The sequence below is a fragment of the Strix aluco genome, chromosome 5, assembly GCF_031877795.1.
Source record: "Strix aluco isolate bStrAlu1 chromosome 5, bStrAlu1.hap1, whole genome shotgun sequence".
Classification (NCBI taxonomy): Eukaryota; Metazoa; Chordata; class Aves; order Strigiformes; family Strigidae; genus Strix; species Strix aluco.
The window spans coordinates 4784903-4809949 of NC_133935.1; the positions used below are offsets into that span (position 1 = coordinate 4784903).

At 39.8% G+C, this 25047-nt stretch overlaps 1 protein-coding gene across 2 annotated transcripts in view; it reads right to left on the reverse strand.

Moving 5' to 3' along the window:
- Window positions 1-25047, reverse strand: part of LOC141923941 (potassium voltage-gated channel subfamily KQT member 1-like) — a 507315-nt gene that overhangs the window by 464157 nt on the left and 18111 nt on the right. For both annotated transcript variants that reach the window (XM_074825677.1, XM_074825676.1), the window contains exon 3: window positions 18031-18121. In XM_074825677.1, the coding sequence (XP_074681778.1) occupies window positions 18031-18121 (91 nt within the window). The remainder of the gene's footprint in view (window positions 1-18030; window positions 18122-25047) is intronic.

A 25047-nucleotide genomic window follows, 5' to 3' on the forward strand; every position in this document is an offset into this window, starting at 1 on the left:
CACCTTGAGGAAGTTGTAGACTGCAATAAGGTCACTCCTCAGCCTTCTCTCCTCCAAGCTGAACAAACCCAATGACCACAGCCATTTCTCAGAAGTCTTTCCCTCGAGGCCTTTCACCATCTTGGTGGCTCTCCTCTGGACACACCCTAGTAGTATGATGTCCTTCTTATATTGAGGCATCCTAAACTGCTCAAGGTGAGGCAACACCAGTGCAGTGTAGAGTGGGACAATCACCTCCCTTGACCAGCTACCTATGCTGGGCTTTATGTACCCCAGGACACGGCTGGCCTTTTTGGCTGCCAGGGCACACTGTTGACTCATATTCAACTTGTCGTCAAGCAAAACCCCCAGATCTCTTTCCACAGGGCTGCTCTCCAGACTCTTGTCCCTCAATTTCTGTGTATGTATAACCAGGATTACCCCATCCCAGGTGGAAAATCCAGCACTTGTTCTTGTTAAATTTCATACACTTGGTAATTGCCCAGCTCTCTAGTCTATCCAGATCTCTCTGTATGGCCTCCATGCCCTCAAGGGAGTCCACAGCTCGTCCTAGTTTAGTAAACTTAGTTGACAAACTTACTTAATGTACATTTGATCCTCCATCCTGATCACTTATAAAAACATTAAAGAGCACAGGCCCTAAAAGTGAGCCCTGGGGAACCTCACTGGTGTCTGGCCACCAGCCTAATGTAACCTCATTTACTATAACCCTTTGAGCCCAACCCATCAGCCAGTTGCTCACCCAATGTACTATGGACTTGTCTAGCTGTGTGTTGGATGGTTTATCCAGAAGAATACTGTGAGAGACAGTACCAAAATCTTTGCAAAAATCCAAAACCACCACACCTACTGACTTCCCTTGGTCAACTATGGGTGACTTTGTCATAAAAGGAAATTAAAGTTGGTTAAGCAGGACTTTCCCCTTGTGAACCCATGCTGGCTATGACCAATGACTGCACTGTCTCTCGAGTGTTTTTCAGTAACTCCCAGAATCTTCTCCATAATTTTACCAGGCACTGAAGTGAGACTGACAGGCCTGTAATTACCAAGGTCTTGCTTCTTATCCCTCTTGAAAATTAGGACAACATTCACCAACTTCCAGTTGACTAGGACATCTCTAGACTCCCAAGACCACTGAAAAATAATGGAGAGAGGTCCCACAATAACATTGGCCAGCTCTTTCAGTACCCTGGGAGAAATCGCATTGGGCCCCATAAATTTATGTGCATCCAGCCGGAGCAGCAATTCTCGAACAAGTTCAGGGTCAGCTGGGAGTTTATCACACCCCAGTCACGGTCTTCCAGTACAGGGCTCCGGGATTCCCAGGGCCCATCATCAGTGTTGAAGACAGAAGTGAAGAAGACATTAAATCATATCATAGAATCACAGAATGGTTTGGGTTGGAAGGGGCCTTAAAGATCATCTAGTCCCAACCCCCCCTGCCCCGGGCAGGGACATCTTCCACTAGCCCAGGTTGCTCAAAGTCCCGTCTAACCTGGCCTTGAACCCTTCCAGGGAGGGGGCAGCCACAGCTTCTCTGGGCAACCTGTGCCAGTGTCTCATCACCCTCACAATGAAGAATTTCTTCCTTGTAGCTAATCTAAATCTACCCTCTATCAGTTTAAAACTGTTACCCCTCATCCTATCCCTACACTCCCTGATACACTTCCCATCTTTCCTGTAGCCCCCTTTAAGTACTGGAAGGCTGCTATAAGGTCTCCCCAGAGCCCTCTCTTCTCCAGGCTGAATAACTCCAACTCTCTCAGCCTGTCCTCATAAGGGAGGGGTTCCAGCCCCCTGGTCATCTTCGTGGCCTCCTCTGGACCTGCTCAAGCAGGTCCGTGTCTTTCTTATGTTGGTGCCCCCAGAGCTGGACACAGCACTGCAGGGGGGGTCTCATGAGAGCGGAGTAGAGGGGGAGAATCACATCCCTTGACCTGCTGGCCACACTTCTCTTGATGCAGCCCAGGATACAGTTGGCCTTCTGGGCTGTGAGCTCACATTGCTGGCTCATAGTCAGTTTTCCATCCACCAGTACCTCCAAGCCCTTCTTTGCAGGGCTCCTCTCAATCTACTCTTCACCCAGCCTGTATTTGTGCTTGGGATTGCCCCGATCCATGGGCAGGACCTTGCACTTCTTTTTGAGGGGGGTTGAGGCTCAGCCCCCACCAGGTCCCATCAGACGCTGTGGCACAAGCTGCGGGCTCTTGGCAGGTCTCTCAGCTCCCTCTGAGGGTCCCTCAGCTCAGGACCCCCCGCTGTGCACCACAATGGACCTGCAGATCCTGCCGGTACCGGAGCTGCTCACCTTGGTGACTGAGGCGAGCAGTACATATACATTGTATAAAATAAATGAATGCTCTACATTTTAATATTGCTTTCCTCTAAGGCACAATATTGTAAAGCACTCATGCATAACCAAGGATCAATATACTTAGAGATACTTCTAAAGATAGCAGATTAGTAAAGATCACAACATGGTCAGATTTGCTGAGATCTTTGTTCCTTCCTTCCTTGTTTTCCTCCGCCACTGCAATATGCTAGCAGAACCAAAATACAGCTTCTAGGCTTTGTTCCAACCCAAACTGTATCCAGTAACTCAGAGTCACCAAACACCTACTACATAAATTACAGCTTTGGAAAATATTTATGTTTTAACTTAAACATCCTTGCAATCTGCACCTGGGGAATTCTAAAGCACCCAAAGAGTGAACACACTTAAATCACAATTTTCACTGAATAACAATACCAACAGGTCTTTAAAAATGACATTCTGAATGGTTGAAGAGACCAAAATATTTCAAAGCTGAAAAACAGATAAGAAAAAAACGCTACACTAATATGTAAAACTTCATGTCAATTTTGATTTTTAACAAAGTTAGGTTAACATTTCTGTACTCACTTCTACCTCCTTGTTTTGTCTGGAATGAGAACCAAGAAAATATGCACAGTCTTCCTCTGTTTTCATGGCACTTTCAGCCTGACTAAAACCAAGGATTAGTAGAAAGCTAAGAAAGTTTACAGCACAGTTTCAAGGCAGAAGCACAAGAAAGTACACTGCAAATTAGCTCCACAAGTTTGATTTTTTTAAAATTAATGTTCTATCTAGAGCTTCTGCAAGTAGTACTTCTAAGCTGGTGCTCTGTCTAAATGCAAACATTTATTCAAGCCTAATAGTCAAAGCACAATTCAAGAGCAATCTTCAAAGGAAAACCTCACATTTCAGGAATCTTGCAAAATGCTGTCTCACTTATTAAATTGCCTACATTTTTAGCAGTTTCCTGGTATCATCACTCAGTAGCACTTGTTTTCAAGTCTCTTACTAAGAATCTCTTATTTCCACCAAAGGAAGCAGAACACCGTCTATATAAACCTAACAGACCGGCTGGAGGAATAGCACTGAAGCTTTGCAGTAGACTGAGAAGTCTTGAGCACTTCTTTCTGTAATTAGGCAGAAAGCTATACCAAAACTTGACCTGAAAGAGCATTTCTGAAGCAAAGAGTTCCACGTCCTTATCTGCAGACTCAGAAATACATGTGTTCAGAGTCTTAGAAGAAGAAACACAACTACAAAGCATAGCTTCTGTGATTTTGTTGACAGTGTTGTAACTTACCCTTTGACAAGGGAAGATATCCATAGCAATTCAAATGAAAACAAACATGCCACACAAAATGGTACCAGAAGCATGCTTCTGCCACTCAGTGGCAGTTTATTCAATGTCGGTCCTAACAGACAACACTGATGGCAGTGGAAGAATCATTTCTATAGAAACTGCATATTAGAATCACTGGGACACTTAAGTAAAAAACTGTGTGGAAGGGAGACAAGCAGATAAGTGCTGAGGAAACAAAAACTTCTTAGACTTAGGTTATTCCTTGAAAATCCTCTGACAGTACTTTTAAAAGCTGAAATTAAAATTATATCTGGCCTGAGGTTATTTGATTCTCAAGGCAAATTCCAGAATCTCTGATTTTATTTCACCTACCAACAATCCATCTTGTTATGTCCAGGAAACCCTGCTGAAGTCAATAAGGTTGCACAGTCTATGCAAAGGAAAAATAAATTGTTGACAAGAAGGAGGAAGAAGGAGGAATAAAGAGGAACCTACATCTTCAATAAATTTGAAATTAATTACTGATCTCAGTTCATTTTGTCCTGGACAGGTGTCCACGTTACCAAAACCACAGTAATTAACACATTTGTTGGCAGTCTCAGACAGGCCAAAGACCAAAAGAGCATGGAAACTGGACAAACATCACAGCATTATAGGTGGTCCTCCCAAAAAAAAAAAAAAAAAAAAAAAGGAAGATTATGAAACTTACACTGTTGTTGTGTATACTTCTAATGAAAAATAGAAGACATCCATTTCCAGGGCTGTCAAGGCTGATCAAGCTTCACCTCACTAAATTCACCTTTAAAAAAGCCCTAACCTGCTTCCTTTTCCTCCTATACACATAAACGCTTTTCAGAACCTTAAATTTATTGCCTCACATTTACCTTCTGGTAAAGAAAAAAAGAACACAGCAATTTTCTGGAAAGTCGGAAAAAATACTTGTTTTCACTGAAATGTCAACAAAAAATGGTGAGGAGTTATTGTGGGCAAAACGTGAACCAGACAAAAATCTGCAAAAAACCCTTGAAAATTAAACAGTACACCAAATGTGCTCCTGATGACTGACATCCATCTGTATGTCAGCTTGAGGTCTTTCTCCAGCTTTCTGAAATTTTCCAGAACCCTTGCTTTCAAAATGGGATTATACCCACATGAATCATGCAAAACCTTTTTATTTAGGCTTCCAGGAGTATTTTTCCCCTTCCCCTGCAAGTGGTGAAGAAAGGAATACATGATGGAAGATTCTCAGCAGATTTCATAAACTTGGAAAGCCATTTGGCATCAACAGAAAACCAGGGATAAACTCCTCTAATGAAATCAAAACCAAAAGAACAAATAAGAACAAACCATTACCTCAAAAAAGTAAGAGCCACATCAGGCTTGATCAAAATAGAGCTAATAAATACCCTTGGCTACTCTATCCAGCAATCACCTTTGAGTGTCAGCGCTTCATTTTTCTCAGCAACCCTTCTCTGAACTCCTACGAGGAAAGAAAGGGAAAGAAAAGCTGCATATCCTTTTGAACAGAACAGCTGCCATAAACTGTCAGGACATTTGCCGTGACCCGTTGAAGGATCACAAGGCAAGTATGGAAAAACACAGAGCATCAGCCTTTGTCTGGGGCACTGAACCTGCTCCAGAGGCACAGCCAGAGTCACAATGTACTGACAAATGTACCAGTGGAGAGGGTCTTTAGGCAGCGCTGCAACTCGAATTGTCTTCCAGGAAGAGGAGCACAAAGTAAGGAAACTACAGGACAGACCACATTCTTCATGCTCATATGTTAGTCTCTTCCTCTTCTGTTAGTCGTAAAGGATACTTTTGGCAATTCAAATTGCCACAGTAATACTAGGGAAAGCATTTAACACGCAGTAACTGCTTATCCACTGTAAAGTACTGACATGTAATATAATTACTGCTTTTTAACTGGGCTGGTACTATCTAATATCTCTGCTAAAGTCAGTAGCAGCATCCCATTATTCTGTGCTTGTCCCTGTTGCCTGGGAAGAAAAACCCAAAACACACAACTATAATATTCTTTGCCCATCAGGTGGAAGCCCTTAACTCATTTCATCTTTGTATTTCTCTTCCTTTTTCTTAAGTGTAGCCACTGCATAAGTCTTTTTTTCCCCCCCTCAAAATAAAACATTAAATAATACATAATCATGTTTATGCTATTCTTAGTATAACTCCATTTTATTGATTTTATTAAAAATATGAAAAAAAAAAAAGCTTAAAGGAAAATATGTATGCAAATAACTTCCATCCGTATCTAATATAATCAGTCAACTAAGAAACTTTTGTGGAAAAGCCATCAACTTTTACCCAAGAATGTCATTGATGACCGAATAAAAAAATACTCACATTAACACCAAAAATCAACATTTTATACAGGAGCATGTGTAAATGAAATATATAGCCTGGAATTTACAATATGTTCCAGTATGGTTATGGATAACTGCACGGGGGAAGCAGGAGAAGGGAAGGAGTTCGGCTGGAGTGATTAAAGTGCACACATGAAAAAGACGAGTATTTTCTCAGCTGCAGCTGTGTTTTAGGTGGAGAGCACACACAAGGCTCTCTTCACTTTTTTTATTGGAATATTTAGGTGCTCGGGTAAAAGGAGGAAGTGGGATGGCTAAATGAATAGTGTGTGCTCACGAAGATTCAATCAAGAAATGGCAGCTCAAAACAATGAAGCCTCAGAAGCAGGCATAAAGGTTTAATAGTCCAAATGTTTGCACACGTGTACTTATGTCCAGAATTTAATCTGATAACCTGTCTTCAAGGTTTTCCAGTCCTTAGAGTTGAAAATGTCAATTTAGTGACCTGTTTAGCTTAATAGTTACTCAAATGCTATGAAAACCTACTGATACTGAAAATACTCATTTCCTATCATCATGCTTGCTCTTATAAAGATGAGAGACATCATATGTGAAAATATAATACCCAATATATGGAAGAAAAGATGACAGTCACTGCTAAATGTCCTAGAGTACCATTAGCTTATTCAGACTCACATCTCTTAGATGAAACCAATGCACTTAATGTTTAAAAGTCTGTTGTTTGAATACAAATGGATTTGTTTAACATTTCTTAAAAAAATGTTTGCCTGCACTCCTGATAAATATGCTGAATTTGTTGACTTCATACCAGGAGTATCTTTATCTTTCAGTTTATTGACATTTTCTATTTCCTATACAGAATGAAGTTGAATGCTATGAGGGGAGCAGGTGGTGCTCTAGTCACTTTACCTGTGATAACTACCATTCAAGGGAGTTGGGTGAGTAGAAGAGGAAGACTTACTTTTTAATTCTATTTAGGCAGGTAATGTTTTTCCTACAGAAAAAAATTAACTACAGTCTCAATTATTTTTGAACAGGACTTTTTTTCTAGAATTGCTTAATTCAGAAAGATACCACTAAGGCAAACACAACCAAATAGTGAATCAAGAAGATGCAAGAAGTTAGTGCTGAAGTTCTTCATTTCTCTATAGATCCACCAGTATCTCACAAGAGCCTTCCAGCTCCCCATCAGCATGTCTTGAAGCCTGACCTGAAGGGACCACCTCTGGTAGGAGGGGAAGGGTTTAGCTTTGCTCCTGGAGTGGAATCTATCCAATGTGAATATCCACTTTGGAATTGTAAATAATCATATCCATGTTTCTTAACCTTTTGATTTGGGAGGGTCTCAAAATTTTGAGGAGAGGAAGTGGAAAAATCCTGCATGTACCTCTCCACTTACTCCCAAGTAAGAAATGTTTCTCTAGTCTCTTGAGCCACATTCTGAAACCACTTTGCACAGAAAACTCTATAGAGCTAGAGTGAATAAAATTTGACTAAGGGCATTATGAGTTGGCCCTTTGTTAATTCGTCTCAGCCACACTTACTGCACAATGATTTCTATCTGATATAGTTGAAAAGCACACAGCAGTCATCCAACACATGTTCTGAACTGAGTTAGGGCAACCCACAAGGTAATATAACCCACAAGAATAACCATATTATAATTCACATTGAGAAGCCTGATAGTTACATTTGATTCCAGAAAGACTACGGCAACTCACCAAGATCACTTAGAAGACAACTTAAACTTATGGAATGTGTTGAGAAACTTGTGGACTCAAATTTTTTCCTAATATGTTTAATGTATGAAATAATATTCCATATCTATGTTAATAACGGTTTATATTGTAATAATATAATATTCCTGATCTATTTTTTCATCTTGCCACAGACCAACAAGAAGCTCAGAAAGAAACAAGAATTCTCCCGCTTGTTTTCTCTCTCACAGGTTTACAAGGAATAAAAGAACAGACCAAAAGCTTTTGAGTCATGTGGTTATTTTTATTCAGCTGTATTCTACACTAACATAGTCTGACTCTTCCATAGTATAGAAGAAAGAGTGTATTTTTCTACTGAAGCAGTTTACCTGCCAGTGTCAGGGACTGGACACCTCTTTAACACCTACCGTTACACAGGCAATATACACTACACAAATATCACAAAATGCCACTAAATATTACGGGACATACTCTGCATGCCATAATCTGTAAGAAATCCATTATCATCAGTAAGAAGTGGTCTGGTGAGGCCACTAATACTTCCTGTATTAGACTATCAACATATCAGTCTGTTAAACAGATCTGGAGAAGACATCAAGTGCTAATGCCATGTGGCAAAGCGCAGATTTAGAGTTATAGATTGGCACAAATGCAGGAATTAGATAAAAAATTTTAATGTCTAACGCTGATTACTTTGATGGAATGGAGAAAATGCCCTCAAACCAATTAGAATATATACACTTCACCATAAATCATAGAGAAGACTAAATTAATTTTATATACCATGCAGCCTTGTTTCTACTCTGCTAACAGATTAGAGAAGACACAGCATTTTATGACATGACTACATAGCTTAAATGGGAGAAGAGACAAAAGCAGACACAAAAATAAAGGAACCAGAGAGCTCCTCTACTGAAGACAGGAAGAGTGCATCCTCTTTTAAAAACACACACTTTGAAAATGGTGTCATCAACTCACTACTTTCAAAAAAGAAAAGCCATCCTGAGGTCCATTTCAGAAGCAAAGCAGTTAAATACACACATGCCTTAGCTGGCTTAAGTAAGCCAACTATCACTTGGTACTCTGAAGTTTGGGTGCTCTGAGAAGCCTAGCCTATATATACAGCAGGAGGATGTGTTCAAGGCATATGATGCAGAAGAAATCATTATATAAAGCCAAAACCAAGCAGTGACTGTAGGAAAGACACAGAACAATGTGACCCAACTGCAGCCTAGAACTCTTTCATGAGATCCTCCCCTTAAGCCCTGACTCCAAAATACAGCCACAGCATGAGCCTCCATCCTGAAAAGCTTAAGCAGCAGCTGATGTGGGAGCTCCTAATCTTACATCTCAGCCTTCTCTCCAACAGGATCTGCAAACACAGGAATGTTTAATAAAAGCTACATGCTAAATGTAGTCACTACACGAGGTCTCCTAGCAACCAAGCAACGTGAGAGGGCAGTGAGGGCCTACAATAGAGGTAACAAGTGAGGACCCTGAAAACAGAATCTTCAAGGGTATTGTGTACCCTCTAGTACTGTACCGCTATGAACTACAGGTGTTAATGCGTTTGGAAAACACGCTGTTTCTTTTTGCAGCAAAGAAACGTGTCAGAGGAAAGAGGATGCGTAAAGTCTGTCTCCCAAAGGAAGAGGTACCACAGAGGCTGAGCACATCTAGAAAAGACACTGGAATCCAGAATCCAGCCCTGCTGAAACAGGGAAGGTGAACACAGCTGAAACACTAAGACTATCCATCTTGCTTGTGGCTCTGCTGCAGAAAGCTTCTAGGACAGCACACACCTTTAAAGTCTTCTTCCATAAACCTGAGAAAAGCTACAGTAGGAAACCACCCATCAGGAGAATATGACTAGAATGTAGTGACCTCTGGTGAAAGCAAAAGAAAAGGCTCAGAAGTGCTTTACCTGTTTTAATAGGTAGCAATTTTTGTAAGAAAGTCTTCCTTTTTTTTTTTTTTTTTTTTTTTTTGTATTTAAAACAGACCACTATCAGAGATACAACACTGAAATAACTAAGCTTTTTGTCCAGTCCAGTATATCAATTCCTACACAGTTTTGCCATTACAATTTAGCCTGAAAACGTTGCAGTGATTTCACATCTGATTATGTGCTCTGAATTGGAAAGCATATTAAGATAAATAGTATTTCCTATCCTACTTTCATTCCAAATGCAATGAGCACAACATTAAATACATCATGGCATACAAGTAGAAATTAAATTAACAAAGTTGAATCAACATGATTTATAGCAAAAACATTCTGTTTTCTCAAAGTCAAGAACACTCTTGGTATTCTTAAATTTAAAAAGTAATTAACATCAAGATATTAAAATTGAAAAATTTCCCCTTCACCTACAGCATTCTGTCATTATACAAACTGATTTATTGTGTTCTGTTACTCATAGTGTGTAAAAACATGATGTGTATGACAAAAATAATATTTTGTTCTTTTTTTTAAAACAGCACAATTAGTGAAATTACTCCCTCGAGCTAAGAAACTCTCTTTTTGCAAGGTCTTTTACAATAAAAATAAAAATCTGTCTTTTGTAAACTACTATGGTGACCTCTCCTGGTGGAAAAATATATGACCTCTAACCATGAAAACAATCAGATTAATCCTCAAAGGAGGAATTACACCTGGCCCACTTTATAGTTTATTTTTTAATGCCATATCCTTAAAGAGCTAGATGCCATTTACAAATCAAAACTGACACACAGACTACTAGATCATTAAGAAAACATTACAGCCTCCTGTCGTACTGGCGAAAGCCTATACAAAAAGCTTTGGCAACTTTTTGAAAACCAAATTTCAATAGAATCATCTTAGAGTAAGATAAAATTATAACTGTATATATTAGGGAATTAAAATTTGTGACAAAGTGGAAGGATAAAATGCCACCTAAAAGTGACACAATGAAGGAAGCCTGAAAAAATAGATGGACATAAGAATAGGCACAGTTTGCTGAAAACAGGTTTTTTCCTTTTCTGGCATAAACTTTTAAAATAAAAACAATAATTTCCACGGGATCTTTAAGTAAAAATACTCCTAAACACTTTTTTTTTTGTTTTTTATCTCAGTCACTTAGATACTGTGGGAGAGTTGATTCACCCCCTCTACTCCGCTCTTGTGAGACCCCCTGCAGTGCTGTGTCCAGCTCTGGGGGCACCAACATCAGAAGGACACGGACCTGCTCAAGTGGGTCCAGAGGAGGCCACGAAGATGCTCGGGGGACTGGAGCCCCTCCCCTGTGAGCACAGGCTGAGAGAGTTGGGGGTGTTCAGCCTGGAGAAGAGAAGGCTCCGGGGAGACCTTAGAGCAGCCTCCCAGTACTTAGAGGGGTGCAGGAAAGGGGGGAGGGACTCTTGATCAGGGGTGTAGGGATAGGACGAGGGGTAACAGTTTTAAGCTGAAAGAGGGTAGATTTAGATTAGATATAAGGAAGAAATTCTTCACTGTGAGGGTGGTGAGACACTGGCACAGGTTGCCCAGAGAAGCTGTGGCTGCCCCCTCCCTGGAAGGGTTCAAGGCCAGGTTGGACGGGGCTTTGGGCAACCTGGGCTAGTGGAAGGTGTCCCTGCCCGGGGCAGGGGGGTTGGAACTAGATGAGCTTTAAGCCGTTCTATGATTCTATGAACTTCAAGGTTTGCCTATGGTCATGCAAAAACTCTGTGCTAATACATCAGCAACTCTTTGAGAATAGCTCAAGATATTCTTTTCTTTGAACAACCACCCGACAATACTAACTAGTGAAAATATATATATTTGTTGTATGATGCACACACACCTGAAAGAAAGCTTCATACATCAGGAAGCAGGCATGTCCATGTAAGCTTAATTACCTTCCAGAGAAGAAAGTGGCTGAAGCCTAACTTTAAACATTACAGTAAATAAGATGTTAGAGGATCATTCTTAGAATAGGAAGTATAAAAGGAAGACTTATATACACATTATAAATATGAAAAGTCAAAAAGAACAGTTAAGCAAGCAGAATTTTTGTAATTAAAGACATCATAAGCAATCGGCACTCATTTGATTGATCTGTTGAACTCACAGGGAAAATTTCAATAAGTGAAGGCAAAAAGAAGTAAAATGGTTAGAGCGCTGGGAAATATGGTCAATGGAAATAGAGTTGACCCGTGACAGGAATCCAAGGTAATGATAAAAGTGCATATATTTATTTTAAGAACAAGTAGATTAACACCAACTCTAGTATTTAAAGATTAAATTTTTCATCGTCTTTTAATTATTTATTACCAAACCATCTCTAAATATATCAGTGAAGAACTGAAGTATGAAATTACTTCAAGCAGGCAGGGTTTCCAATTAAAAAGAAATAATACTATGACTGTTCTTTTAATTTCTCAGAATACGCATTTTGAAAGAATTTTATGTTAAAGAATAACAAGCAACAGGTACGGATGATGGAACAAAAAGACAGCTGTCAGGTTTTGCCTTCTTCAAGATGAACACTCTTCAAGAGCCAGGCTCTTGTCAGAAAAGTGCATGCGGGTGCAGCCCTGCAGCTCAGGCAGGAATTACAAATTCATTCTGCACTCAGTCACATGGTATTTAAGGAGCACTTATGAAAACCATTGGGAAGGTAAGCAGAGAAACACAAGTAATAATTAGGAGTCAATTCCATCAAAGACAGAAAGTGAACAGTGTTGACTCAAGATTAAGTATTGACTGTAGGAAATCCCATAATCACTGTTCTTGACTTGTGTTTGGAAGACGCTATTAAAAAGGCAAGTGAACCCTGACAAGTATCTCCATGAGTGCCAAAAGTATCTAGAGGGTAATTAAGTAGGGGAGAAAAAATAAAAAAGACAGTTATTTAACAGGCTTTTTCTTCCCCGTTTTTACTGGATGTATTAATCCATTTTTTAAAAGGAATTTTAAACCAGTTCCAAAATTCTGATGCTCACATGCCTGTTGAGAACAGGCTTTACCATGTAGTCCACAGAAAGGCAAGAAAGCCACTTTCCCTCCCCTACTCTCAAGCTGTTACTCTTCGAACATACCATACACCCTGGCTGCTGTTACTCTTTGAACATACCATACACCCTGGCTACCCACTTTCTGGTATTCAGTCATGGCATGATAATTTGTGAGGCTGTATCTCAAGTTCATAAACACCACGTGGGCAGGATTATTTCAGAAACTTGTTTTTAGTATACAATAGAATAAACTCTCTCTTTTCAGCAGTCCCAGTTACAGAACTGCCCATAGTCATCCCTCACACTGCTCTTTTGGCTCAGTATGCTGCTCAGTTTTGCCAGTTTGTTCTGGTGATCAAAATGGAGGATTTCTTAAGAGAGTACCTGCTCCAATATTTAGGGCATGAGATACTGGAAGAAATGCACAGGGACATCAGACAGGGCCTTTTTTTGAATCACAAAATCACAGAATCATCTAGGTTGGACAAGTCCAACCATGAACCTCACACTGACTGTTCTCAACTCCACCAGATCCCTCAGCACTGTGTCAACCCGACTCCTCAACCCCTCCAGGGATGGGGACTCCCCCCCTGCCCTGGGCAGCCCATTCCAACGCCCAACAACCCCTTCTGCAAAGAAATACTTCCTAAGAGCCAGTCTGACCCTGCCCTGGCGCAGCTTGAGGCCATTCCCTCTTGCCCTGTCACTTGTTCCTTGGATCAAGAGACTCATCCCCCCTCTCTGCACCCTCCTTTCAGGGAGTTGTAGAGGGCCATGAGGTCTCCCCTCAGTCTCCTCTTCTCCAGACTAAACCCCCCCAGTTCCCTCAGCCACTCCTCATAAAACCTGTGCTTGAGAGGCATGACAGACTTCTTCCAGAAGGCCACTAAAGGTGACATCATGGTGGAAGTCTGTCACAGACCATATGATCAGGATAAGAAGGCAGACAAAGTGCTCTATAAACAACTCAAGAAAGTTTCTAGATCATGCCCTGGTTTTTATAGAGGACTTTAATTCAGGTAGCACTTATTTGAAGAGCAACACGGTGAGATGCAAGTGATCTGAGAGATTTTTGGAGTGCTTCAGGAGTAACCTTTAGATACAGGTATTGAGTGGGCAACGGGAATGAAACACAGCTGAATCTGCTGTTCAGACACACAAGGAAAAATTAGTTGGGTACAGAATAATAGATGACAATGCCTTGCATGTAGCATCCAAGATATAATATAATTCAAGATCCTGAAGGGAGTACAGATGCTACAAGTTTAGAAGGCAGATGGTAATGTAGTATTGCCTTAAGTGTTGCAAATGCTTTATTCACAACTGTGGCCTGTTCCATCTTGCTTGTTTCTCTAGACATTGTACAAGAACTTTCTCATGCAGCAGATCCTAAATACTGATGGATAGACAAGTGAAAAAGCTCCCAACAGTACAGATCCAGGACCAAGGAAATCAGGGAAACTAGAGATTCCTTACTATATACCACACTACATGTAGCAATCTGAATAAAAAACAACTGCAAGTGCATTTAGGCTTTGTGGATTGTGAAATAACATTTACATAGTTGTTCTACCTAGAAATCTTGTGATCCATTTTAAGCACTATTTCAAACTGTAAGCTTCTCTCTGCAAGTATAAAAAATTCAGGAGTAATTATGTTCTTTGCTGTCTATTCTGTTGGTGCTTATCAGTGTGATTCATTGTGCCAAGAGGACAAGAGGTAATGGCCTCAAATTGTGCCAGGGAAGGTTTAGACTGGATATTAGGAAGCATTTCTTTACAGAACGGGTTGTTGGGCGTTGGAATGGGCTGCCCAGGGAGGTGGTGGAGTCCCCATCCCTGGAGGGGTTTAAGAGTAAAGTTGACTTAGCGCTTAGAGATCTGGTGTAGTTGGGAACTGTCAGTGTTAGGTCAATGGTTGGACTGGATGATCTTCAAGGTCTTTTCCAACCTAGATGATTCTGTGATTCTGTGAATGTCACTGTCACTTCCCTCATTTGCTGGCTTGCTAAATAGTCGGAGGGGAAAAAAAAACAACCAGGAATTAACAAAGATCATATAATGTATGTATATTAAAAAAATAAATTAGCTTATCTCAGACAGAGCTGGCAAAAACCCTCTCAAGAGTGGCAGTGAATACACAAAATATTTAGTAGCATGAGAACAAAAACCTCCTTCAGATGACAGCATTTACAAGTTCAATACAACTACTCAAGACTACTACTACTACCATGGAAGTAAACTGATTTTACCACAGCGATGATGAGATTTACATGTTCTCTTTTCTTCATAAATGCAAAGAACAGAAGTTTCCTTTAAGCCCAAGCAAGGACATCAAATAAAGTAATTTACAGCATTTGGGGAGGCATAGCATCAGCTTGTATCAGAACCTGTGGCTATGTAGTGTCTTCAGTAGTCTCAAAGATGACAGATTGGCCTTAACATTCAAACGCAGGGCCAGAGAATCGTATTTTTTTCCTCCAGAAGTCACTCGAACTTTCAGAGACTTGAAAACATATGCTTGGGGGACAGGAGGAGGAGAGTAAGGCTTTGGGGATTTTTTATACTTTAAGTTCCAGCAGCTGCTTCTTCAGCCCCATTTTTCCATTCAAACTACAAACACTGCTTTGGAGGGCCTTCTTGGTATGATATTCTCTCCTTGGTATATTCACATAGCTTCTCTGAACGATGATACGTTTCACACTTGACAAGAAGTTATCTTACACCACCCTGATGTATTAAGAACATTAAAAAATTAAGTCTTTAAAACACAAGACTTCAGTGGGTTAGGAGACATCTGCAGTTACATCTATTACTAATGTGCCATATCTACCCCACTGACACATATTATCGAAATTTATATTTGGCTCATCATTTCACCCTCTCTAAGAAAATACAAAAAGTGTCTACAAGTATCAAAAGCTATCCTTCTTGTCAGGACTTAACAACTTTCAACATTACAATTTTGAAGTTGATCCTTCCAAATTATTAATCTACTTCAATATAATGAAAAGCAGTTTTTCCACAAGCGGGAAAATACCACAAGCATCACATACTAGTAATTATTTACTACTGACACACTAACAGGGCTGTACAAAGAATAACAGTTTCTTTCAATCAGGAGAGAAACAAATAAATTTCATTTTGAACTTGCTCACATATATGCTTTGCTCCAGTTTTGTTTCTTACCATACTGGCAGTCTTCACTATTACCAAACACTTTCAAGAGAGCAGAGTGGCACGGAAGGCAGAATACATAGGCATGTGTTCTCATATTTTGGTGAGAGAAACTCTCTCTGGTTACCTGAAGAGTCAACTATGGTATGAAGTAGATGAGAGTAATGACCAACTACAGTATAAAGAGAACAATGCTCTCCAGTATTCTGTGGGGTTAGCACTCTCCTGGGTAAAATGGGAGATGCAGTTTGAAATTCCTTCAGGTAGTGGTGAGGAGAAATGCTCCAAGCAGGAGTCTAACCATTTAGCTATGCGAAACAAGAAACCTCACAACTCTATGAAAAAGAACTAATTTAATTAGCTCTAAAAGCAATCTTTCAAGTGTTGTAATTGAAGTGAATTTAGTTCAGAGCAAACTCTATGACTCACAGTTTTAAGAGAAATGCTTTCTAGGCGAGTGAATCTACAGTAGCCAACAGAACAGCTAAGCTCTGAGCTGGCTGTTTCTAGGAAGGAAGCTCAGGAAACAGCAGAGAGGAAAATAAACTCAAGAGAGGTATCCTCCAGGGTAAGGTTGTAACACAAGGTGGCCAAGAAATTGTTCCAGCACTGCCACTGACTATGCATGATTCATTTGTTAGATGATAACATCACTTAAAAATAGCCAGCAATGCTATGTGGGCACTATGTGAACCACACATCTGTCTTCAGCTAGTTATTTTTTGTTCAACAGCATGTGTCTGCACATGCACATACCACCTACACAAAAACAACCAGCTAAGCATTGAATCCTTGCCAGTATTACTGTTTCGGGTGGTGGTTATACTGACCTATATCCACATCTTTCAGTGAGTATGAGACTACATATGATTGGCAGAATACTGCACTTTGACACTGAACATGGCTTAAAGGCCAAGCAACATTTGTTACAAGATTAACATTAATCAAAATCCCCAAATAACTCAGGGATCCTAATGATAGCTTAGTCAACTGCCACAAAAGCTGCATATACTAATGTAGTCTAAGCCATAGGAAAACAAGTAACTGATTTTTATTTTCAAACCAGATGGAAAACCAAAATCCATCACATTAGAAGTCACTACTTAGCAAAAAGAAATTACAATAAAAATACTGAGATTATCACACGTCGAGATCAGAGGATTTGAGTGGTTGAAATAGAGATATTGTAACCAACTGTTTAAAAGTTACTTACTGCATTTTTATCAAGGATGTTTCATCTCCATTCTTAACTTTCTACAGGTGAAGAGGGGCAGGGGGGAACAGAGGAGGAACACTGTCTAGAGTCCTCATGCAAATCATCTGTATTTCATTTCCCACCTACTTCAAATTAACACTTAAAAATACTGCATGTATGTTGCAACAGTTTACAGACGGTTGCTGGATGGGATTTCACATTCTTAAGAGACTTAATAGCTCACGGCTGGTAACAATCTGTAAATTAGTCGCTCAGACCAGTGATAAAAATATTGTTCCCTGGCTACTGTGGAAACAATAAGCAACCTCTGTATACCTCCAAGTGAGCAGATTTTTCTATCACAACACCTGTTGTTTAAATTACTACTTAAGATCCTAACAGCAAGAAAAAGATATTAGATAAGCATGTCTTTATGCTTTTGCAAAATACCAAGCACAAAACTTAATGTATGCTCAGGAACCTGACACCCAGTAGATTGCCAACAGCCACAACAGTAAACAAGCACCAACTTCAAAGCAAAACCACCGATGCACAGAAGTGTGATTGAAGCTCTTCCTTCCTGTTCTACATACTAGTAAACTAGTCTGCCAGAAATCACTTGCCCCCAAGATTCAGATACTTCTGAAGAGCCAATTTTTTACCGTAAGACTTAGAAGACCTATATTTAAAAAATATATTCCTGCCTATAGAATAATAACCTGTTCCACACTGCAGAAGACTGATGAACACCAGTTGTCCACTATAAGAGCTACAGGGTAGACTTTCATACCTTATGAAAAGCAAGTACATAAAAATTGTTAATCTATGAAGTACTCTCATAGTGTACAGATCTAGAAAATAATCATCCCCATAGAGCTATGATCTTCCTTTAATGAAAGCAGGTACTACTTTAAATGTCCTAGTAGCATGCCTAGCATGAGGATTTAAAGTTATCTCCCTTGTTCACCTAAAGCAATTTAGATTTTGTCAAACTGATTAGATTCTTTCCCAAAAAAGTTCACTTACCATCCAGAAAAGGGTTCCAGTGGCAAATTCAGAATAATGGTCTATAGTAGATAGTACACTGAATATTAAACAAATCAACACCAAGAGAAATCTGCAAAAAGAAAACTGTGTTTAGTGACTCATCAAATTGAACTGTAAATCTAGATCTAGTTTTAGCTCCCTTATTTATGTAACTTTTCATCACAAGTTGAAATCAGTTAATTCTTCCTACTCAAATGAATATTTCATCATTTTGCATTCAATAACTTTTAGGAAACATGGAATAAAAATGACATGAAGGCTGAACACAAATCAGTTGGTAAAACATTATCAAGCATAATTTCCCATAGAAGCTTGTCATAGTGAATGTTTCATGTTTCACTGATTGCTATATAACTTATGTGGTGTCGTGGAAAGGTATCATAATTGAGAATGCATGAATTAAAGTAGAATTAGACATATGACTGGAGTGAGGCACAGTAAATTCAATGAAAAAAGTTCCATTAAATGCATTCCATAAATTTAAAACATACATAAAACCAGAAAAAATAGCTACTACCACAGTATTTCTGGTATCACCACTCAGATCAAGAAAAGAATTCAGAAGTCTCAAAATATATATTCCTGCCCCAGTTTTAAAAAGACAAATTGAAAAATCATGAGAATTGGAAAACAAAATGCACAGCTGAATCCTAGTTGATTAAATGCTTAAATGTTGGCAAAATACCCATTACTTTGTTGTGTACAATGTCTCGGCCATCTTTCCACCACTGGTAACAAGTTAAACATTTAAATAACTGGTGTAAATAAATGATGAAGAACTCTGATGGACAGACCAGAAAGACAGACTTCTGATATATTTGCACTACAGTTTTCACCATCTCTTAAGGTCATGCAGAAAACAAGAGGAAAGTAAGAAAACTGAAATTTCTTCCATTAACAGCCAGAAATATTCCCTCTTGTGTACTGGCTCTTCCAGCTGTCATTTCCTCTGATTCCATGCCAAGAGGCTGTATCTAAACTCCTAAACTCCCAAACCAGTGATTAAAACTTAATAGTCCTGCATGTGATGAGGCATTTTTCCAATGAGAAACCCTTCTGAAGAAGATAAACATTACTGACAAGGCTTGTTCAAGAACTTCAAAGCAAACAACAGACTAACAGTATAGCCCTGGTGGGCGTACGATTAAAATCGTGAGATTTCAGCAAAGAGAAATTAACACACTAACTACATTTGGTGTGCTTTTGGTAGCTTTTATATGAAAAATATAGGAGGAATTGCTTATCAGGAACATTTCCTGTTGCTGCGAGCTGCACGAAGAGACCCCCGCGTCCAGCCCCAGCCAGCCAGGATGGCCACGGCCATGGCCACCCCATGTAATGGGCTTGGCATGATGCTGCATGGTTTGGGCAACACTATGAAAATGGGAACCCCCAACTGTCTGGGGCCGGGTCTCTGCTTTCCACACAGTGGGGGCTGTGCAGGAATGTTCCAACTTGTTCCTGTCCCTCCAGTGTCCTGGTGTCCCCCACCCATGCAGACTTCTCCCAGCCCATACGTGTTAGTGTTTGTTCAGCCGCCTTGTTCAGTGGTGGGCCCCGAGCCTGTCTTTTACTCTTGTTAATTAACTTTCTATTCACATTTAAACTTAATTATTCATTAGCTCTTAGTAAAGGATGTGTTATACAATATGTGATATCCATTTTTATGGATATAATTATCTTTACATTTTCTGTATAGGTTCTATATACACATATAAACAGTATAGCTACGAATTAATGAAATATACTTATGCATATTTGTACTCTCCTTTATATACATGTATATATAAAAATATATGTTTGCATACACGCACAAACACAGTATAAACAGCAGCCATTTTGCAAGGGGCAGGAGAGTTGGTGCAAGTTAACTACTTGACCAGAACGGTAGGACTTCCATGACAAGTGGGCAGGGTGATGGCCAGGGGCAGGGCTTCCCAGGGAGGTGGGGGGGTGGCCCATGTCACTGCTCAGCCATGCCCCTGTCCTGCCCCTGTGAGGAGAGGCTGTAGGAACCGGACTTAGTCAGCTTGGAGAAGAGAGGACTTAGTTTTTCTTCCCTGCTGTGGGCCAGGCTACCTCGCAGTCTGAAAGGCGATCATGTATTCCGGAAGAGTTAGAACACAGCATCAGCCAGTATCCGTACAGTGAGAATTACCATGTAGGAGAAAGGCAAGAGCCTACCACTTCTGAACATGCAACAGCCCCATATCCCAGCACCCCATACAGTCTTCCTAATTACTAGTGTAATTCATGACAATGCTTCATGACTGTATGCCATAATGTCCTTCAAAATCTATTACAAATGAAACCCAATCACAATGATGCAATGCAAATCTTGCAAAGAACTTGCAGTGTTGATGCTATAGAAAGGATGAACTTTGATTTTGCCCATCCTAGAATATTACTTCAGGTTTTCCAAAAGGCAAGAAAATATGTTTTTCTCCTCCAGCAAAGCTGAATAATACTCTGGTAGATCCAGTTCTCTTGATTATGGGATTCAGTTTAATTACCACTGGATCAACTCCTCTGTGAACATTATTTGCTCCAATAAGTAAAGGAGAGAGAAAAACAGATTTACTCCCAAAGTTCCTGATAACATAGTGACTCATGTTGAGGATCTCTTCCTCATTCATTCTACAAACTATCACAACAATAAACACTAGTGACTAAAACTACATCAGTAGAAATAAGTGATGTATTAGATCTTCACATCCAAGCCACAAAGACAAGAACAATAAGACTAGAACAGGTACAGCAGATACAAGAAATGAAGCATGCTCTTAGGGCAAAATTCACTACTGATATGAATCATACTGATTCATTATTTACATGCAATATCCGTTAACACTAAATCTTTAGTAGCCTAAATAAAATGGTGCTAGTTTTGAATTCCAAATGGGATTCACCTTTTACTAATAAAAAGCTAAAAGGTACCAGAGTCATGAAGGTAATCAATATTTTATGCTTTCTAAGAAAGTAATTGGCTGTCAAGGAGAAGTGAGAGTGAGGCTGCTCCATTACAGTCAGGCACCGAGGGTGACAACAGCACATGGCCATCCCCTAACTTATCAGTATGCAGATTTATAATACCTAAGGAGGGCTGAGGTGGTGAAAGCAACCAGCCCCATCAGCCCTTCAGTGATTTCTCACACAAGGTGAGGTGGGGAGGCAGGTCCAGCATCCATTCAAGAAGCCCAGGCAAGAACAGGAAGGGACACGACTGTAACATGGGTCCAAGGTCTGTCCAAGAGACAGGGACTGGTGCAAGACTGGAGACAATGCTACCTACAACAGAGATTCAGGTTTAGCACTTGCAAAGAACTACCTGTGTATGGAAACACCCAGAATACATGTTTGTCTCAGAGGGTAGACTAAGTCAACATTCTTTATGCAGCACATTCAAACCATGACTAGAACCAGGGAAAACTGGAAAATGCTAATATCAATGGACACACAGGGCCCTTCAGCTTTCCTCTTCCTCTTGTAGGAATGCTTCAGATTTCTAGACTGCCTCTGGATCCCCAGGAACTCTGAACAGAGGATAATGAACACTGAAAACAATTCTCATTTACATAACTGGTATGCTTGGTCCAGTCATTCACACACTGCAAGTCAACTGCATCTAAGTGCTAACACAGGCAAAGAGAGACAGTTGTTTCTCAGCTGCCACACAGACAACAGCTGACTTTGTTCAAGCCTAAAACTGGATTTGAAGATATAAAAAAAATCCTTCTTAATATCTGAAGTCAAAGGGAAAGCATGATGCAAGAAAAACTGAAGCAAATTAACTTCTTACCAGAAAGGTTAAGTTAAAAAAAAAAAAAAGGATAAAATCCCCATCTTTTATATGTGGTTGTTCCTTGAAACCATCATAGACTCAAAATTCAGCATATGACCCTTTTTAATAAAACTGGATAATCAAGTATCACATGAAGTAAATCTGTGCTCTTTTGCAGACAAAAGAATACGAATGAATCTTTAGCTGAACAATATCAAGCAGCTAAATTAGCACATTCATAGTTAATAATTCAACGTTTCCCAAGGCATTTGAGCATGGCCAGCAGGTTGAGGGAAGTGAACTCAGCACTAGTGAGGCTGTGTGGACAGTTTGGGCTCCCCAGTGCCTGCAGGCAGCAACACCCAATCCTGCTACTTCTTTCACTTCAACATAAACAAGTTGCCGAGCATCTTATTCAGCAGTTTTACTTCCATCCCGAAATGTTTAGCTCTCTTTGAAAATGGTGGTATGTTATAGGGGGTACAGAGATCTTCCCAAGTCATAATAAAACTGATATACTGCTTTGACGAGCCCCTACACTGGCCAAAGGTAAGCCAGCCAGCAGAGGGGGCGAAAGTCCTACTTTCTTCCTAGGCAGTATTAATGGAGAGTGATACTCCAAAAAATGGAAATCAGAGCAAAGCGTTGAGTAGAGACACTGAAGACAAGACAGGCTATGTAAATGAAAAGACCAAGTTGATAAGGAGTTACAGCATAAGTGTATTGCCAGCATCCAACACTAGAAGAGTCTGGGCTTGGGAATATGCAAATATATAGCCTTTTTCTAAACACACTGCTTTCCATGTAAAAAAAATGCTGCTATAGAAGTAAGGTAACCAGAGTTGTAAGATTCTCCTTTTCTTCTTACATTGAATACGAGAGGAGTATCTTAGTACACAGAAGCCCTCACAGGCAGTGAGTACCCCACTCAGCTGGATGCTGTGCTCCATCAGGCAGCTTCTTTATCCAGACAGCTTTTACTTCCAATTAGCAACACCAGTGAGGGGTAAATGGAGAAATACACAAAGAGGGGAACAGACTCGTCCATACATCAGGACAGTGTCAAAAGCGTACAGAACTTGGATCTCTTGAAGCTCAGACCATACTTCAGTCAATCAATAGTCACAGGAACACAGGAACTTTGCTGGTCCCTGAAATAACCACATCAAACAACTCAAGCATAAATTTACCAAGCACTTCTTGAAACCAGTCAGTCTGTTGGTTCTCAACTTTTTTACGACACTGATGGTCCACTCCTCCCATTGTTACAGATCCTATTTCTAGGCAAAATGCATGTATAAAGGTATGAAAAGCTTCCTCTGAGTGAAGCCCCTTAATTTCTTTCAGATCCCTGCCATTTTAGTTACCTCCTTTCAAAATCTCTTTGTCTTCTTCTACTGCCCTCAGCAGTAATAAATAAAAAGTCAGGGGTTAACTGACATTCTAAATATTGTCTATCAAGATACTGAGGATGACACTGCACTTTACAGCTTTTCTTCTTTTCCACTCTAAGTTAAGCAAAGAGAAGAACTGGATATTCTTCATACCCTGCAGATATTATCACTACATCTTTAACCACATCTCCTATTAGGCCTCAGAAAAAGTAACCAAATCTGTAAACCTCAAAAAAAAAAGAGGTTTAAAAAAAATTTTAAAAAAGGTGATGCAAATTGCCAATATGTATGTGCATAAGGATGTATAGGGGAGGACAACTGGTGTCATTTATTTCCTAAGGGCTCCAGAACTGTCCAAAGGCTGCCAATACAGCCTGCAAGTTTTGTAACTTCCAGCTAATTGTTGCTTCCCTCCTGTATTTATGTGCTGAAACTCTCTCTCTTTTTCCATTTCCAAAACACACACTAAACCTATTCAAAGGACCCTTTAAAATCACTTAATTTATGGCACTGTATATTCTGGCCAGTGAGTGTCACTCCTTCCTAGTGATCAACAAAGGCATCATTTTGCTAGCACAGGACAGACTGGACATTCTACAGATAAAGTATCATGTCCTCATGTAAAATACATTTATTTGACATTTAGAATCACTGCTGATCACTTTCAGTCATAAAAAATCAAGACTTGCTTTTTGCAAGACTGGAAGGGCACCTGGATATATTCCAGTTTCAATACTCTCCTTTCTCAAATCCAAATCATAATGTAAAACCCTCCTGGTAATGTCAAGCAGAAAGTGCTTCTTTTTGTACACTGTGCTATTAACAATTTCAAGCACTGAAGTGCCCACATCTAGTGACCAGGTTTGTCAGTTCTGTCAACTGCATGACACAACAGAATGATACCTACAAAGCATACGAAATCTAAAGGTATCGGTGAAGACACGCTTGAGACTGGCATTCAGAGCAAGGCAGGCAAGGATGGTCTCAGCTTTGAGCAGTACTAGACTACCATACTGTGTTATCCAAGACAGCTCAAAGTAGGGATGGATGGGCTTGAGACTCTTGACCATGATTCCAAAAAATGAGAAATTATTGCAGCCTGTTTATTGGAACCTGGAAGATAACAAGCCTGGCATAGAAATATTAGGTAATGTCAGAAATCCCGATATTCAGCCTGAATGCCAGAAAGCACAAGGAGACTTTAGCAACTAAGATCATGATGGGGAAATGAGTGGTTTCTTTGTCCAAGTGAAAAAAAGCCATGCTAACCTGTGGCAAAAGCAACTGAACCGTAAGCATGAGGGCAGCTCACAGGAGGTGAGTACAGATTAAGTTGCAGTGAGGACAAAGTCAAAGATAACCACAGACGAGTGAGTAAGGGCACCAAGTTCCTCACAATTACCAATAGCAAGAAGAGCAACAACAACAACAACAAAAACCAAACAGAAAGCAAGCTCAGTTCAAAGGCAGTTCACCTAGTCAACCAGTAAGGCATGAACTGATTGTAAAGGTGTTGTTTCAATAATCTCGAATCACAGCAAAGCTCTGGCACAGAAACAAAAGGTTTAGAAAAGAAGACTGTACAATAATTTGTATGGAATTAGAGACATTCTGCAGGTATCAGTCTCACTTATGAGTTTTTAGAGTTAAAACAGTGAAAGTTAAAAATATTTATAATTAAATTTAAATAGTTGTACTGTTCATATAATATTGAGTCTAGGAATCAGTACACTAAGAAAGATGTAAAACAGATTCAGGTTTTTATCTTGAATATCAAGATAATATAAAGGTAAATGGAATCATTGAAAGTGTTATGAGTTG